The sequence below is a fragment of the Fragaria vesca genome, linkage group LG6 (genome assembly GCF_000184155.1).
Source record: "Fragaria vesca subsp. vesca linkage group LG6, FraVesHawaii_1.0, whole genome shotgun sequence".
NCBI classification, from domain to species: Eukaryota; Viridiplantae; Streptophyta; class Magnoliopsida; order Rosales; family Rosaceae; genus Fragaria; species Fragaria vesca.
The window spans coordinates 22,540,937-22,556,381 of NC_020496.1; the positions used below are offsets into that span (position 1 = coordinate 22,540,937).

Genomic DNA, 15,445 nt, shown 5'->3' on the forward strand with positions numbered 1-15,445 from the left:
AAAAAAAAATCAGGAACTAAACTGATTTTAGCTCTAAAGTTTAAGGAGGTAAACTGAATTTAATCCTTGTTTTTTATTCATTTTGCCAAATAGATGTATTTTTTTATCTTCTTTAATAATATTTTGTCAAATTGGCTATTTTACCGTTTTGAAGAGGGATAAAGCTGAATTATGGGTCTCATTGTCAGTTCCAACATGTTTGGTGACGTCATATTTCTAGAGGAATTCAAAAATTGGACCCTACGAAAGTTGAAGGGACGAACTGATTTAAAAAAAAAGTTACAAGACTGAACTGATTTTGTCACCAAATATTTGGGGGGTAAACTGAATTTAATTCAAGAAAAAAGATTGAATTTAGAACATGATTTTGGTAATGTAATGAACTTATTTCATATTATAGGATATATTTTTATATATTAAAAATATTTAAATATATTATTCTTTTTATCGTGTCTAAGCCGTGTCGGAAACTCAGTTTTTAAATTTTACTGTATCACCGTGTCGCGTCGTGTCGTGTTGCTGTATCCATGCCTTTGTTCGTGCAACATAGTAGGCCTCGTCCCCAAGCCTCTTCTCCAAGCTCTTCAACCCTCTTCGCTTGGTTTCTGTTTATCCGTCTATTTCTTGCTCCTTCAGCACCAACGCCCAGAGGTCCAGCTGTGGCCATCATGACAGTAGCGTCTCCGTCGACTGCACCACCTCCGGCTCTCCCTCTCGCCACCTCACTGAGGTCCAGTTTATTTTTTTATTTTTTTTTCCTCTTGTGTTTTCAATCTTTGACTCAGGATCTTTCAAGGTTATTGAGATTCAGTTAGGTCTCTGTTAATATGTAAAAATCTATACTGGGTTAACGGTTATTGTCATTATGTGTAAATCTCTATTGGGTTTCGATAATTGCGTGAATTCTGAACTAGGTTTCTTTTAATTATGTGTAAACTCAACTGGGTTTGTAATAATTTTATGAAAGCTTGATTGTTTTTTGTTAATTATGTGAAATCTCAACTAGGGTTTTGTTAAGTATATGAAATTCGGCATGTTAGACGTGAGCGACAAGGATGCTCTGGACACTTGAGTTCTATTAGTTGGAGATAAATTGTGAAAGTCAGCGGCTAGATTAACGTCCGGGCTTTCAGGCCAGAAATATTATCTAATATCAGGGACCGGGCCTGACCCGGCTGTTATTGGAACCAAACCGGACTGGCAGAAAAAGAAAATAGGACAGTGAAAAAGCCTAGCCTGGACCGTTCGGCCCTACCGGTCCAGTTCGGGTTTTATGCCCACCCTTATCTGTTAGGGTTCAAACATATATGTTAGAGTTTTAGACTTGTAATTGTTTGGTGCGCCGTACATAGTTTGCTTGTCTTTTTTAGTTACAATTGTAATTGTCTTGTCTTTGTTCATAGTGAAATCTGATAAAGTAGTATGAATTCACATCTAAAGTCAATTGGTAATAGATGAAGTAACTTAAACTCTTATAAATCACATGAGGAACGCGGCCTTAGTGTATATCCTTAAGGAGGAACGATCATATATGTACATTGTTTTCCACTTCTCTATATATCGACCTGCTCCCATAAGAAGGATTTCGACTAACAAGATCAATATGGAGAAGCAGACTGCAGTCTTCGTAGATCACTACAGGGTGTTCTTGGTTTAGCATCTGGTAAGGAAGGCAACAAGCTTGATGAGGAACAGATTAAAAAGGCGTACAGAACAAAGATTTTGCAGTTGCAGCTAAACGATCCCTCCGCCAAGGCCAAGTTCCAAAGGCTCAAGTCCTTCTATGCCATACTCATGGATCCAAAATCCCGGAAACAGTTTGACGAATCTTTTCCAAGAGGACTTGTTCTCACCAAGGAACAACGGAATATACTGTTTGGGTTAGGTTACCTTATCATTGTTGCTGTAGAACCAAACTCCACAGTGTAGCGACGATACTTTGTTATCACCTTGCTTTTAGAAGAAATCCGAGTCAGGCTATCACCAATAATCAAGAGCCAAAATCACAGGAAGGCAGTTATATGAGATCAGTCTTTAAATCTTTATTAGATGGGTTTCTTGAACAATTAAGGAGATATGATCCAGTTGATTGTTACTTGTGACATATAAATGATCTCCTACTCCGCGATCCTTTGATTGACTCTCAGTTGATTGTTACGTATATATATCACAGCTCAATATATACTCATTTGATTTCTCTGGGCATTAACTAATATTGTTGAATAATATAAATTAATGGATGTTTCTGATCTCCGATCCTCTGTGTTTTTACCCTCAATTTTCAAGCAAGCAGCATTGAAATGGAATAAGTGGTCTCTCTATATATCGATGCATGATATATATAGTACGTTATCTAAACTTCTAATTGATTAACACCACCAACCATTCTTGGTTCTTAGGAAACGTTCTACCTACCAATCTTGTTATATCGGGATTAGTTTATACACGCATTTTTTAGAGTTGTTCTTTGCGGCAACATATTATTGATAGAGAAAATGTCAAAGTTTATCTGTTCCGTTTTAAGTTGAACTTCTTGTTTTATGACTGAGATTCTCTTTAGTGAGTACGTCTAGTTCAGTAGGAAATTATTAAAGGATCAAGACTCGTCAGTGTTTTTCCTTAACTTGAGGTTTTAATGGGTAAACAAATTGCAATGTTCATCTTTATTATTTTTGTTGCCAATACACGTAGGATTGAAACAACTTTTTCAATCCCAAATATCCAGAAAAAGGTCATCCTAGTCTTTATATATACCCTCCACAATATGATTATAAGTGAGTGATCATCATCAGATATCGTTAACAATGATAATTCTTCACAGAAGAAATAAACAACTTATTATTCAAAAATAAAATAAAATGCCAGTGAACATTAACTAAGAAACTTCAGAGTTCAGACGAAGTTGGATATTATTTGAAATGCTGAACTGCTAACTAGACTGATTAGGTCTTACATGAACTTCATTAACGTTTACTATAAACCTAGCTAAATAACATGCACTAGCTAGCTAGGAAGAAATGAATTTCATTGCAAGTGTGGTTAGTGCCGTGAAAGACCGGCCACTACTTCATGACAACATCCTTATTTCGAGATGTTCGGTGGCCGCAGATTCATCGGAAGCACTCGAACTGGCCATGGGACATGGACCTGGACTTGCACTAGGCAACAGGCTAGGTTTGAAGGGGGTTCAAAATCGATGGCTACCTTTTGCCTCTTCTGGCAGTGCCCGGCGAAGCTGCAAGTGAAATATAATGTGCTGGGATTGGCAGATCCAATATATACTGGACCCTCGAATTGTAATAATGGTTCAGCTGTGTTGCAGGTGTGGAAATTTTCCTTTGTTTCCAGAATCAAGTCATTTTCTCCTGCTTCGAAGTTGAACCCTGCAGAAAACAAAGCAACCATATGGAAATATGTACACAGTTAAGTTCAACTGTTCAAGATTCAAAAGTTACATATATATTGAGTGCTAGTTTACCTAGCTAGAAGATCCTTGTTAACTTTGAAGGTGTACTTGGAAGCCCATGAAGAATAAGTGGCAGCGCCGCCGGGAGGGATAGTCCAACCCAAGTTGCCTCCGACTCTATACTTTTTGGCTTCTGTTCCCTGTAACATTGCCGCTGCCACTGTGATAACAAGGATCGCAATGACATGATTCACATTCATAGTTCTAACCACCTTAAGTAAATTGTGTTCTTCTCGTGTAGGTATGCACTTATCAAGGGCTATGTACTGTCAGGATTTATATAGGATGAAAGGAGCTCTGAGATTCTAAGAATCTATATGCTACACAAAATACTTGAAAACAAGATGCAACATGTTCATGTATGCCCTGCCAAGTAACATTGCACTGAAATTCGATCTTGTCAATATAGTTTGTAAGACACTAACATAGTAACATTCAATGTATGAATGCTCCTGGACTACTAAAGCTGTTACAAAACTTGGAAAAACTTCAAAGCTTATGACAACGTTCAAATCAAAGTTTAATCTAGTAACAGTGCTGAATCATCTGGTTACGTGGACATGAATTTCATTAAGCTATCAATAAGTCAAGATCTCATGCACTAGGTACACTCGAGTTATTCATAAGAATGCAACAGAAGAATTGAATTTCGTTGCAGGTGTGGTTAGATGACAAAGATCCATGGAATCCCGGCTACTTCATGCCATCATCATTATTTTGAGCTGCTCGGTTGTCACATCTTCATCAGATGCACTTGGACTTGGACTGGGACTTGGACTTAGAGCTGCTCTAGGTTGCCCGGTTAAAGAGCGTGCAAAATCAATGGCTACCTTTGCCCCTTGTGACAGTGCCCGGCGAAGCTGCAGGTGAAATAAAATGTGCCCGGCGTGGAAGCACCGACAACTACACCCGGACTCTTGATTTGATACAACGGATCCTTGGTGTTGCAGGAGTCATAATTCTCCTTGGTTACTATAGTCGAGTCATTTTCTCCTGCTTTAAAGTTGAACACTGCAGAATAAAAAAACAACCAGCAAAATTTGTCTTCATAGTCATGAAAGTTGAAATGTACATGTACTGCGTAGTGTGTACTAGATGCATTACCTAGAGTATCCTTGTCAACTTTAAGGGTGTGCTTTGAAGCCCATGAAGCATAAGTGGAAGCGCCGCCGGGAGGGATAGTCCAACCCAAGTCGCCTCCGACTTGATACTTTTTGGCTTCTGTTCCATGCAACACTGCTGCTGCCAATGCTATAACAAGGACCACGATCACATGATTCAGCTTCATAGCTCTAACCAGCTTAAGTAATCTCCTTCTCCTTGAGGACTTGTGTTCTTGTTGTATAGGTATGCACTAACTGAGGGTCGTCGGATTTATATAGGGATGAGGTTTTGGATTTTAGGAAGCGCCTGAGTGAGTAACACCAATTTTTTGACATGGAGATCTTTGCATTGTGTTGACATCCAGCAGGAGATTGCAGGCTAGCTGCATATAAAACTATAAACATAGAAATGTCAATAAGAGCCACCGTCGATAGGAATTATGTGCCACAAAACTAAAAATAAATGGTCATCCATCAATACTCAAATATTATAGCTGAATTTCTTCTGAAAAAGTAACAGTTAGAGTTAATAATGTGGCAAATCAGTAATTGATTTTAATTAGTAAAAGCAATGTTAAAAGCAAAACAATAAAAACTGAGTTCAGACAAAAGTTGAAACTTGTAAGTTGTAACGTTTCATTTGTATCCGGTGTACTCTTTGTTCATGACGGATATATCAAACATTGTTTATGAGATTGGTTATTTCTCAGTGACGTTTAGCTTGTTCACCTAAAATTGTAATCTACTTTACAACATAGGTTGATAAACTCACTTGATGTAATAAACACTGTTCAGCTGCTTCAGTTTTTTGCTCATATCTTGCATCAATGCCCCCAATCAAAACTATGGCGTTAAAAACCATGATCATACTCCCACCTGGTACAAAGTGATAACAGGTCAGTTACCAGAAATCCCCACAAGAACACTTGCCATCCGCAAAGTGATGAAATCTGTTTGAATCCCGCAATACTATTTGCCTGTCAACAATCTTTGATATGTATTTGAAGGCAGAGTGGCAGTCACCACAAACCCGGAGATTTTTCATAATCCTTATAGGCAACTCTGACTGGCGAGTAAGAACATATGCAACTGCAAGCTTTTCACTGTGATAGCTAAGCAGTTCTTCCTTGTTTTCCAGTTCAAGATCGTATAGTGCAAATTTCGTTTCAGGCACATATCCAGCATCCCTCATTTTCTTGTTAAGTTCCTTCAGTTTTTCATATATCAAATCTTTCTCTGGGTGTAATTTGTCTCCGGCTACAAAAACATGAACTCCATCTTTCATGGTCACCCAACTGCACCCAGCTTCCTTCTTCACTGCTGCCTTCCTCATTGTCATCCTAGCTTTTGCCACATCATCCCACTTTCCACCAGAAGCATACATGTTGGCAAGTAGCACATAGTTCACAGCATTTTGGGGTTCCAACTCCAAAAGCATTTCACCAGCCATCCTGCCTAGCTCTGTGTTACGACCATTAGCTCGGCAACAAGCCCCTAAAACTGTCCTCCAAATAAGAACATTAGGCTTCATTGGCATCTTTTTGATAAAGTCCTCTATCATATTTTGTTTTCCTGCCCTTCCAAGAAGATCAACCATACATGAAAAGTGCTCCATCCTAGGAGCCAGTCCATGTACCTTACTCATAGAATTGAAATGCTGAAACCCTTCATCCACGAGCCCTGCATGGCTACAAGCTGATAGGACCCCAACAAAGGTAACATGATCTGGCGGCTGATCTTGTTGCTTCATTTGTGTGAAAATCCTAAGAGCATTTTGTCCATCGCCATTGCGAGCATATCCTGATATTAATGAATTCCAGGAATACACATTTCTAACTGGCATCGACTCAAAGAATCTTGAAGCATAATCAATCCTTCCACACTTTGAGTACATGTCGACAAGTGCACTCCCAACTACAACATCAGATTCCAAACAAGATCTTATAGCACATGCATGAACTTCCATCCCACGCTCTAATGTTGCAACTGAGGCACAAGCACTCAGAACAGTGGCAAAAGTAAAAGAGTCTAATTTCTGACCCTTCTGCATCATAAACCAGACCAAATCGATGGCCTTGGGTAAGAGCTCATTGTGTATGTATCCAGAAATCATGGAATTCCAACTTACTTCATCCCTTCTTTCAGGCATTCTAGAAAATATCTTCTCACAGTCATCTATATATCCACACTTACCATAGCAAGCAATAAGTGCATTCTCAATCGCAGAGTCTTTTGCAGCATTGTATTTTAATACTACAGCATGAATCTGCTGGCCTAGATCGTGAAGTGAGAGAGATGAAACTGCTGAAAGAATGCTAATAAATGTTACTCTATTAAGTTGCCATCCAGATCGCATCATTTCCAATAAATATTCTACAGCCTCAGAAACTGAAGCCTCTGAACTAGCTAAAGCCCCAACAATTGAATTCCACGACACTTGGTCATACTCCTGCATCAAGAAGAAAACATTCCGGGATTCATTAAGACATCCCGTCTCGGAATACAATGCAAGAAGAGCATTTGAAACTGAGACATCCAAATCAAGTCCCAGTTTAAGTGCTTCACAATGTATTTGCTGTCCCATCTTGATCCACTCCAAGCTTGCACATGAACTCAAAGCACTAATTAATGTGAAAATTGAAGGCGTCAACTCAGATCTTCTCACTTCAGAGAACTTCATGACTGCGTCTTCAAAACGCTCGTTCTGGTCGAGACCAGAAATCAGAGAGTTCCATGAGATTGAGTCTTTGTCTACCATGAGCCTGAAAACAGAACAAGCATCATCAATAGCACCACATTTGGCATACATATTTACAAGTCCATTCTCTATTGCAACCTTGCTGCGAATCAAGCCAGTCGCAATTACATATGCATGAACCTCCCTTCCCTTTCTTTTCCCTTCCTCTAAAACAGAAAATTCAGCGAAAGAACTCAAAAGAACCACAAGCGAATCGATGTTCATTCCAACCAAGTCCTTCATCTCCATGAAAACCCGAGCGGCTTCTTCTCCTTGCTTCTGCCTCACCAGCCCAACCATCAAACCATTCATCGAAACTACATTCCTCTCCCCCATCTGCTCAAAAATCTTCCTAGCGTAATCAACTAACCCAACCCTCGCGAATCCACTAACCAAAGCACTTCCCACATACAAATCCCCCAAAAATCCAGCTTTGCACACCCTGCTCAGCATCTGCTGCAGCAAAACCAAACCAGAATCCGCCAAATTACAGCAAGCAGGCACTAAGCTACCGAAAGTATACTCATTCGGCTGCAAATCAAAACCCACACCATCCTTCTGCATCTTCGAAAAAATCTCATAAGCAGACACTGCATCCCCTCGTTGACAATAAACCGAAATAATCGAATTCCAAGACACTAAATTCTTAAACTTGCTCTCGCAAAAAGCGCGGTAAGCATCATCCGCGGCACCCAAACACCTCCCATACATTGACATTACCACATTAGCTAGCAACACATCACACTCATGCATTTTCGACAACAACCCATGAACCTGCATCCCAAACTTGAGCCTGCCAGGACCCAACTCCTGGCAGGCCCTTAGAACAGCCCCGAAAGCATACACACTCGGCACGAAGCCATCGCAAACCATGCGTTTGAAATGCCCGCAGGCCTTGTCTGGTGTTATGCTCCGGGCGTACCCTGAAATGAGGCAGGCCCAGGTGACCGAGTTTCTGTGAGGCATTTCGTCGAACAGGTGGCGTGCATTGGATAAAGAACCGATTTTGACGTAGAGGTTGAGGAGGGCGTTGGATAAGAAGAGGTCTTGAGTGAAGCCGTGTTTGAGGATTTTTGAATGAAAGGTTTCGGCTTCGTTTTGGGTGAGGGAGTTTTTGAACTGATGGAGAAGATTGGCGTAGGTTGGAGTGGAATGTGGGGGTGGGGTTTCGGTGTGGGGGTGAGATGACTGGTGGTGGTGAGGTGAGTCTGAGGGGAGAGGTGCGGCGAGAGAAGTGAAAGCAGGGTGGGAAGGGCGGCGAGGTTTTGGTTTGGGTTTGAGGAGAGAGCGGAACATAGTGTTGTGGTGAAGAAGAGTGATGTGTTTCGTCCTTCATGTTTTAGTTTTCGCGCGGATTTGAGTAACGATAACAAGAGTTTCAAACAAAATTATCGTCTGATACATTACAACACACGCATATGAATGAATTTCCCCAATAAATTTTTCTTAATACCAAACATCGAAACCGAAACTACCCGAGAATTATCTTTTGTTCTTCTCTTTTCCTTTCCGCGAACCTTACAGGGTCTGGCAGTGAAGAAGATAATGAAAAGACTCTTAGGGCCACGAAACACAAAATAATGAAGCAAGTCCAATGCTCTTGTTTTTTGGGTCTGCTCATAGCCTCATAGGTAAGAGTAGATTCCAGGGAACGAATAACACAATAGCAAATTTACACATAGGTTACACATAATTTTCGAACAACATAGCAGTTGCTCCGGAATCAAATTGTAGACGTCATTGAACTAAGGACAGCTATTTCCATACAGTTCAAAAGCAGCAATTATGATGAATAAGGCACCATGGTATGAATCTGCAAAGATTGGGAATAAATACATCAATTGCTTCAAGGTGTAGGAGGAGCCGGTATGCCGCCTGGATATCCCCACGTGGACAAGAATGCAGCCATGCCATCTAATCTTCGTCCCTGTGTAGCCATATCATCACGAATCTGTCGGACTAGAACCAGCTGCTCACTAAGCATCTGTTCAACAGTAGTACTGGATGTAGATGCACCCGTAATCGCAACGTCTTCTCTTGGTTGTCCTCTACCTTGATCTAATTTCACGGTCTTCATCTCCATCTGTTTTGACTCTTCAATCTCCTCCGGTCTCATAGTTTTCGACCGCGTTTATCTGTTTCGTTGTACACTTTCGTCTATTAGTCCATCACATACTACAATGGTTTGTAACTCGATCATGTGAATACATGCAAGTATTAGGGTTCAGGGTAACGAAGCTTTAAAAGTAAAAACTGCATGTATACCTCATTTGATGTCTCATCAGTGTTGTTAGGGGGAACTGTCGGCTTCACGTTGTCATTCAGGCGTATGCTGCAGTCTCTTAGAAAGTTATCTAACATGCGGAAATTGGTAAGAAAGGCCTCGACTTTGGTAAGACATTTGACATCTTGGTTCGAATTGCTTTTCTCCCAGACTCCCGCGCCGAGCTTAAGGTTCAATGATGCCAAATCCAGCACACCGTCTCCATAATAGTCACCTTTCTGAAGACGCTTGGTCATCGTTTCGGCACCGTTAGACGACGTTCTGTCGGTCAATTCGATTACGCCTTCTACAATGAAGAGAAGCATAGTACACGGACCACCCGCTCGAAGGATGTAGCTATTCTTGGTGTAGATAACTGGTTCCATGTAACCCGTGATATGTTTCAAACTACTTTCATCGACACCCTCAAACAAGGGCACCTGTGTTAATTGGCAAGGTCAATGAGAACAAGATATCAAATAGCTTATATTAACATGACAATCTATATCGACAAATAGATATTTATCTATGGTGCAGACATGTATGACATACATACAGCTAAAAGGGGACATGTGCAGGTGGTGGGTTTTGAAGGGATCTGGCTCATTTAAAGTGAGCAAATCGTGAAGTTAGTAAATTTTATAAAATCTCTAGTCTCCATCTAATCTAATGGCTACAAAATATCTATATCAATTACGTACTAATGTTAATTCGAAATTCTATCTTTTTCTTTTCTTCTTTTTGTCATTAGTCAACCTTCATCTTTGTTTTTGCTATGTGAACCTGTGTTTCCAAGAATTCTCTCTGTAAAAGCAAATTTCCAGATTCATGGTACATGAGTGCTTCATAGTACTTCACATCGATAAGACTAAGGCAATTCATGAACTATTGCGATTAGTACTCCAATCGATTTATAAACCAAAAGTAGGAAAGATTGGAGAGATCCATGCCTACAATTCAATTATTAATTGGAAAACCAACTATATATATTTAGCTATATGGTCATCATCTCCAAAAATCAAAATAGAATGCAAATTACAATACCTAGATTCCAGAGGCTGATGGTAGATGATCAATTAACGAAACCTCTTGAATAAATTAAGAAACTAAAGCCTTTCTATTCAAACCTTAAAACATAGAGTTATAAATTATGAATTCACCATTCGATCAGATATCAAGAGGATCTCATGTTTATGAACACAGGTTAAACTCCTTTAAAAAAACCAAAACAAAAAAAAAACGTATAGGTTAAGTTTTATTTTTTCCTTTTAAGAAAAAAAAATCACTTGTATGGAAATAAATAAATAAAAAATCTAAAAATTGATGTTTTTAATTAAAGTGGATATGTTTAAACCATTAAATTAGATGGAGGCTGAAGATTTTATGAAACTTACTAACTTCACGGTTTGCTCACTTTAGAGGAGCCGGATCAGTTAGCCTGAAAAGGGAGATTTGCTTGCATGCTATGCATAGCAGAATTTTCCTCCATAAATAGCTTAAATAGATCGACAGCGATGGTGTTATTTGCACAGAGATTAGTTCATATATGGTTTCTGAAAAAAGCCCTACAAATTCAAGGGTGGAGAAATCAAACCGAAGTAGATTGGGTTGAAGAACATACTTTCTTTAGAACTTTCATGGCTATACAACTCTTCAAAGAGTTTAAAGCATCAAATCCCGCACTGCATATTAAGTTTAGATCCTCCGGTTGATCTATGAATTTCTCCGCCCTGATTTTTGTCTTTGTGTCCTCGGACAGATCTCTATCTGACATCCACATTTTCATTTCTAGATACTTCTTAGTAACTCTTGTCCGTCTTAATTCTTCGTTTTTCTCAGCAATCTTCACCGACTTTGTAGTTGCCAACTGTATATATGTCTGTCAACCAAATGAATAGTTAGTTAAAACAACTCGGTTCAAAATTTATGCAAAGAAATGGGGGTGAGTGTTGGGAATTGGTTTAACACTACACTAGACTAGAGGTTAATTCGATTTTCCTCCAATGTAGTTAGAAACAATTACAGTATATAAGAAAAACGTTGTAATTAATATTGATAGCACGTACGGGGAGTGTTTGTAAATGAATTTACTAGATGCTCTTATACAGGTTTATTACCAACCTGCACATTTCCAATGAGATACAAAAATAGAAGCAAGCCAATTAGTCCAATAAGAATTGCAAAACAGTTCTCCCAGACGTAATTACTTGTTTCCAGATTGGTGCCAAAATTACTGCAAAAATTCATCAAACCAGTTAACACAGTATAGGGGAGAGTTTGATAGCAAACCCTACTGAAAAATCAGCATTCTTTATGCATGGCATCAGGGAACTTAAGCATATCAATTATGAGCTATAAAGACAAGGAAACTATTGTAAGTTAATAGGTATATGGAATACCACCTTAGATTTTTCATGCCCCACCAGAGAGAGTAAAAGAACTTCCTGGAAAATTCCACTGATCCCGTGTTACCAGATTGAAGGAGATCAAGGTATATTCCAAAATCAAATAAGGTAGCATTTGATGAATTTATAGGGCACAATTCATTCAGAAGTGACACGTTTTTTGTAGTATTGCCACCGCATTCATAAGTAGATATGCATCCGATAGCATTTCTACAAGCTTGGTGCCAAAACGATGTCTCTAGTTGAATGGAAAAGAAGTACCAAAAAGATGCAAGTACCTATAAAACCAAAGGACCAACTTATAAGACCGATGATTTAGATATGTCATACTCTAATTTCGTTAAATCGGAAGAAAATTATCAAAAGTGATCTATAAATACATAAAAAAAACATATAATTTGTCCGGAAATTTATATAAGTGAACTATACACTTGAGTATCTTTAGCAGACTCTTTATACATGCAGTTATTAAGATGTGAATATATGATCGAAAAACAAGTCATTTCAAGAAAAATTAGTGTATATATTAATAGATGTGGATGTCCTTACCTGAGAAGAATTAATATGCTAGCGTTTCAACCCAGCTTGCAAAGTTCAACGACAAACCTCGTCTTGCAATGGATGTCGTATATTATTTTTTGACTTAATTTCAGTCATCAAAGATCATTAAATTAAATACAGGTCTAATGACGCGGTTCTATCTCTCAAAATGACCAAAAAAGGGAATCTCTCATTAGAAGAGTCATGCATGTGCGTGTGTATACAATCTTATCCAGAGCGGAGCTCCATCCTTAATCTTAAGGACTAAATTCAGTTTACTTTTTCAAACTTTAAGGCTAAAATCAATTTGGTCCATGATCTTTTTGTTTCAATCACATTAGTCCTTGTACTCTCAAACGATATCATCGAAGTCTAAAATTTGAATTTTAGTCCAAAAATGGCTAAGTTTGGTCCTTGAAAAATTATGTCTTTTTCATCGTTAGAATGTTCATTTGCCTTTTTTGTAGGTTAAAAAGCTCAAATGTGGATCCTTATGTTAGCTCTAAGTCAGCAAATGACGTTATTTTTAGAGCCATATTAAATTTTGGACTTATTAGTTGATGATGTTTGAGAGTACAAGGACCAAAGTGATTAAAAATAAAAAGTCAGGGATTAAACTGATTTTAGTCTTAAAGTTTAAACTGAATTCAATTCTCATATTTAAGTGTCTATTTTTTTATTTGACTGGTTTTTCGGTCACATTTCTACTGTTAGTTTTTAACATCTTATATATAGATCACTTATGTAAAGGTTTATCTAATTTAAAAAGATGTATATATAAATATGAGATATAAAAGAATATTTGAGATAAAACTTACATGGCCAGCAAGGATGTAAAAGAAAAAGTTGAATACACCTTTGCCCCATACTCCAATCCTTTCTATTGTCGTGCTTGATAGGTAGATTTGACAAACCCTGGGCACATATTGAAATATAAGAAAGACATTGAGAATCGTTCTTTTAAGGATAAATTTGGAGTCTCCCATTTTTAACTATTATTGCCACCTGAAATGTGCAGCCACGACTCGTCAGTGAGATCGCAGAAATTAAGTCACCCAACAAAATCAAAACAAGGAACGTAGAAATTTGGTTTTAGCAAATTACATATACATCTTTTAAAAAGATTTGAAACACAAATAAATCCATTTGTGTTGTTGTTAAACAAATAAGGACAGTTTTTAACAATTAAGGACAATCTTTTTTCTACATGTTATGTGTCATGGTTTAATTTACCAAACTAATCTTACACTAATTAAATATGTTTTTAGAAGAGAAAAGTCTCTCCTTTTGAGATTTTCAGTAAATGGAATTCAGTAGCATGTTTTCAATAATTTATTGTAGTAGTCGTAGTTAATTCCAGTGTAGTAGCAGGGGTTAACATCCTAATAGAACTAGTAGAAGTTAATTCCAGTAGAAGTACGTAGTAGCAGAGGTTAACATCCCAATAGTAGTAGCAGTTAATTCCAGTAGAAATAGTATCATGGGTTAACCTTCCAGTAGAAAATAGTAGCAGAGGTTAACATCCCAGTAGAAGTAGTAGCAGGTTTTTAGTGGCTCAGTTAATGTAGTAGCATGTTTTGCTGGAAATCTACACTTTCAACATATGTAGTAGCAGGGTTTTAGTGGTTCAGCTAGTATAGTAGCAGCTTCAGTAAGTGCAGTAGCAGGTTTTTAGTGGCTCAACTAATGTAGTAGCATGTTTTAGCATGTTTTGCTGGAAAGCTACACTTCCAACAGATGTAGTAGCAGGGTTTTAGTGGTTCAGTTAGTGTAGTAGCAGCTTTAGTAAGTGCAGTAGTAGGTTTTCAGTGACTCAACTAATGAAGTAGCAGTTATTTTCAGTACGTACAGTAATAACAGGTTTTTAGTGGTTCAGCTAGTGTAGTAGCAGTTACTTCCAATAAATGCAGTAGTAGCTATTTCTAATAAATGTAGTAGCATGTTTTCAGTGGCTCAGCCGATATAGTAGCAACTACTTCCGGTAAATGCAGTAGCAAAGCTATTTCCAGTAAATTTAGTAGCAGGTTTTTAGTGACTCAGCTAATGTACTAGCAGTTATTTTCAAAAAAATGCAGCAGCATGTTTTTAGTGGCTCAATTAGTTGGTAGCAAGACTAGCAACTATTTCCCAAAATGCAGTAACAAGGTATTACCAGTGGAGTAGTAGCAAGCTTTTAGTGACTCAGCTAGTGTTATAGCATCAACTTTCAGAAAATACAGTAGCATGTATTTAGTGAAATCAATAAATAGTAGCTTAATTAACACATATTAGTATAAACTTCATCAGATTATCTTGTCTATAAATTGTTATTCTAATGTGCAAAAATAGATTTATTCCCACATCATGATTACTGAATCAGTAGCAATTAGATAATCAACATGTAAAAGGGTTTTGTATAACAACAACCTCATTGATGACTTTCATCAAACACCTTATGTGCATAACTCCCATTGTGCTTAAAAACCCAAAAAAAGATGATCAAATCTTATGAAACAAATACACCAATTTGCCTAAAATCAATACAAGTTTCCTAAACAAAATCATGATCATTATTGAATCAAATCAAACAGACCCAACTCTAATTTGAAAATGGGGCATGGAGCAAATCTGGAAAGAAAAAAAACAAATAGTAGCAGCCTCTCACTCCTTATTCCTTTTGGGCTTGGCCGCGGCGGCGAGCTTCTTCTTCGTCGGAGCAGCAGCGGTGGGCTTGGACGGAGCTACGAGGGACTTAACGGAGGGGATCTTGTCGGAGCTTTTGACCTTGATGAGCTTATCTGAGCTGACGAGCTTCTTCAAATGGTAGAGCAGAAGCTTTTTAAGGTTCTGGGAGAGAGAGAGAGAGAGAGAGAGAGAGAGAGAGAGAGAGAGAGAGAGAGAGAGAGAGAGAGAGAGAGAGAGAGAGAAGAGNGAAGAGAGAGAGAGAGAGAG

At 38.3% G+C, this 15,445-nt stretch overlaps 3 protein-coding genes across 3 annotated transcripts in view; all 3 read right to left on the reverse strand.

Annotated features, from left to right (window-relative positions):
- Positions 1 to 3,081: 3,081 nt before the first annotated feature.
- LOC101308788 lies at positions 3,082 to 4,754 on the reverse strand. The gene is made up of 4 exons (XM_004305627.1): positions 4,571 to 4,754; positions 4,297 to 4,477; positions 3,515 to 3,606; positions 3,082 to 3,383 (listed from the first exon to the last, which is right to left on the reverse strand). Exons 1-4 carry the CDS (start codon positions 4,752 to 4,754, stop codon positions 3,082 to 3,084), a joined length of 759 nt encoding a protein of 252 aa, XP_004305675.1.
- Positions 4,701 to 8,602, reverse strand: LOC101309076 (putative pentatricopeptide repeat-containing protein At5g09950-like). Its single transcript, XM_004305628.1, has 2 exons — positions 5,342 to 8,602; positions 4,701 to 4,964 (listed from the first exon to the last, which is right to left on the reverse strand). The coding sequence occupies exon 1, from the start codon at positions 8,600 to 8,602 to the stop codon at positions 5,471 to 5,473; it is 3,132 nt and encodes a 1,043-aa protein (XP_004305676.1). The 3' UTR covers positions 4,701 to 4,964; positions 5,342 to 5,470.
- Positions 8,603 to 9,523: 921 nt separating this feature from the next.
- Positions 9,524 to 15,445, reverse strand: part of LOC101309374 — a 22,336-nt gene continuing 16,414 nt past the window's right edge. The window contains exons 4-7 of the mRNA XM_004305629.1: positions 12,236 to 12,252; positions 11,691 to 11,802; positions 11,191 to 11,448; positions 9,524 to 10,009 (exon numbers count right to left, since the gene is read on the reverse strand). Of these exons, the coding sequence (XP_004305677.1) occupies positions 9,524 to 10,009; positions 11,191 to 11,448; positions 11,691 to 11,802; positions 12,236 to 12,252 (873 nt within the window). The remainder of the gene's footprint in view (positions 10,010 to 11,190; positions 11,449 to 11,690; positions 11,803 to 12,235; positions 12,253 to 15,445) is intronic.

What these genes read in the sequence shown, in the direction of transcription:
- LOC101309076 (XM_004305628.1), bottom strand. Translation starts at nt 8,602, where the DNA reads ATGTTCCGCTCTCTCCTCAAACCCAAACCAAAACCTCGCCGCCCTTCC.
- LOC101308788 (XM_004305627.1), bottom strand. Translation starts at nt 4,754, where the DNA reads ATGAAGCTGAATCATGTGATCGTGGTCCTTGTTATAGCATTGGCAGCA. An exon ending in CACTGTCACAAGGGGCAAAG is followed by an intron (nt 3,607 to 4,296) that starts GTAGCCATTGAT and finishes GCAATGTTACAG; the next exon opens with GGAACAGAAGCCAAAAAGTA. An exon ending in TATTCTTCATGGGCTTCCAA is followed by an intron (nt 3,384 to 3,514) that starts GTACACCTTCAA and finishes TGTTTTCTGCAG; the next exon opens with GGTTCAACTTCGAAGCAGGA.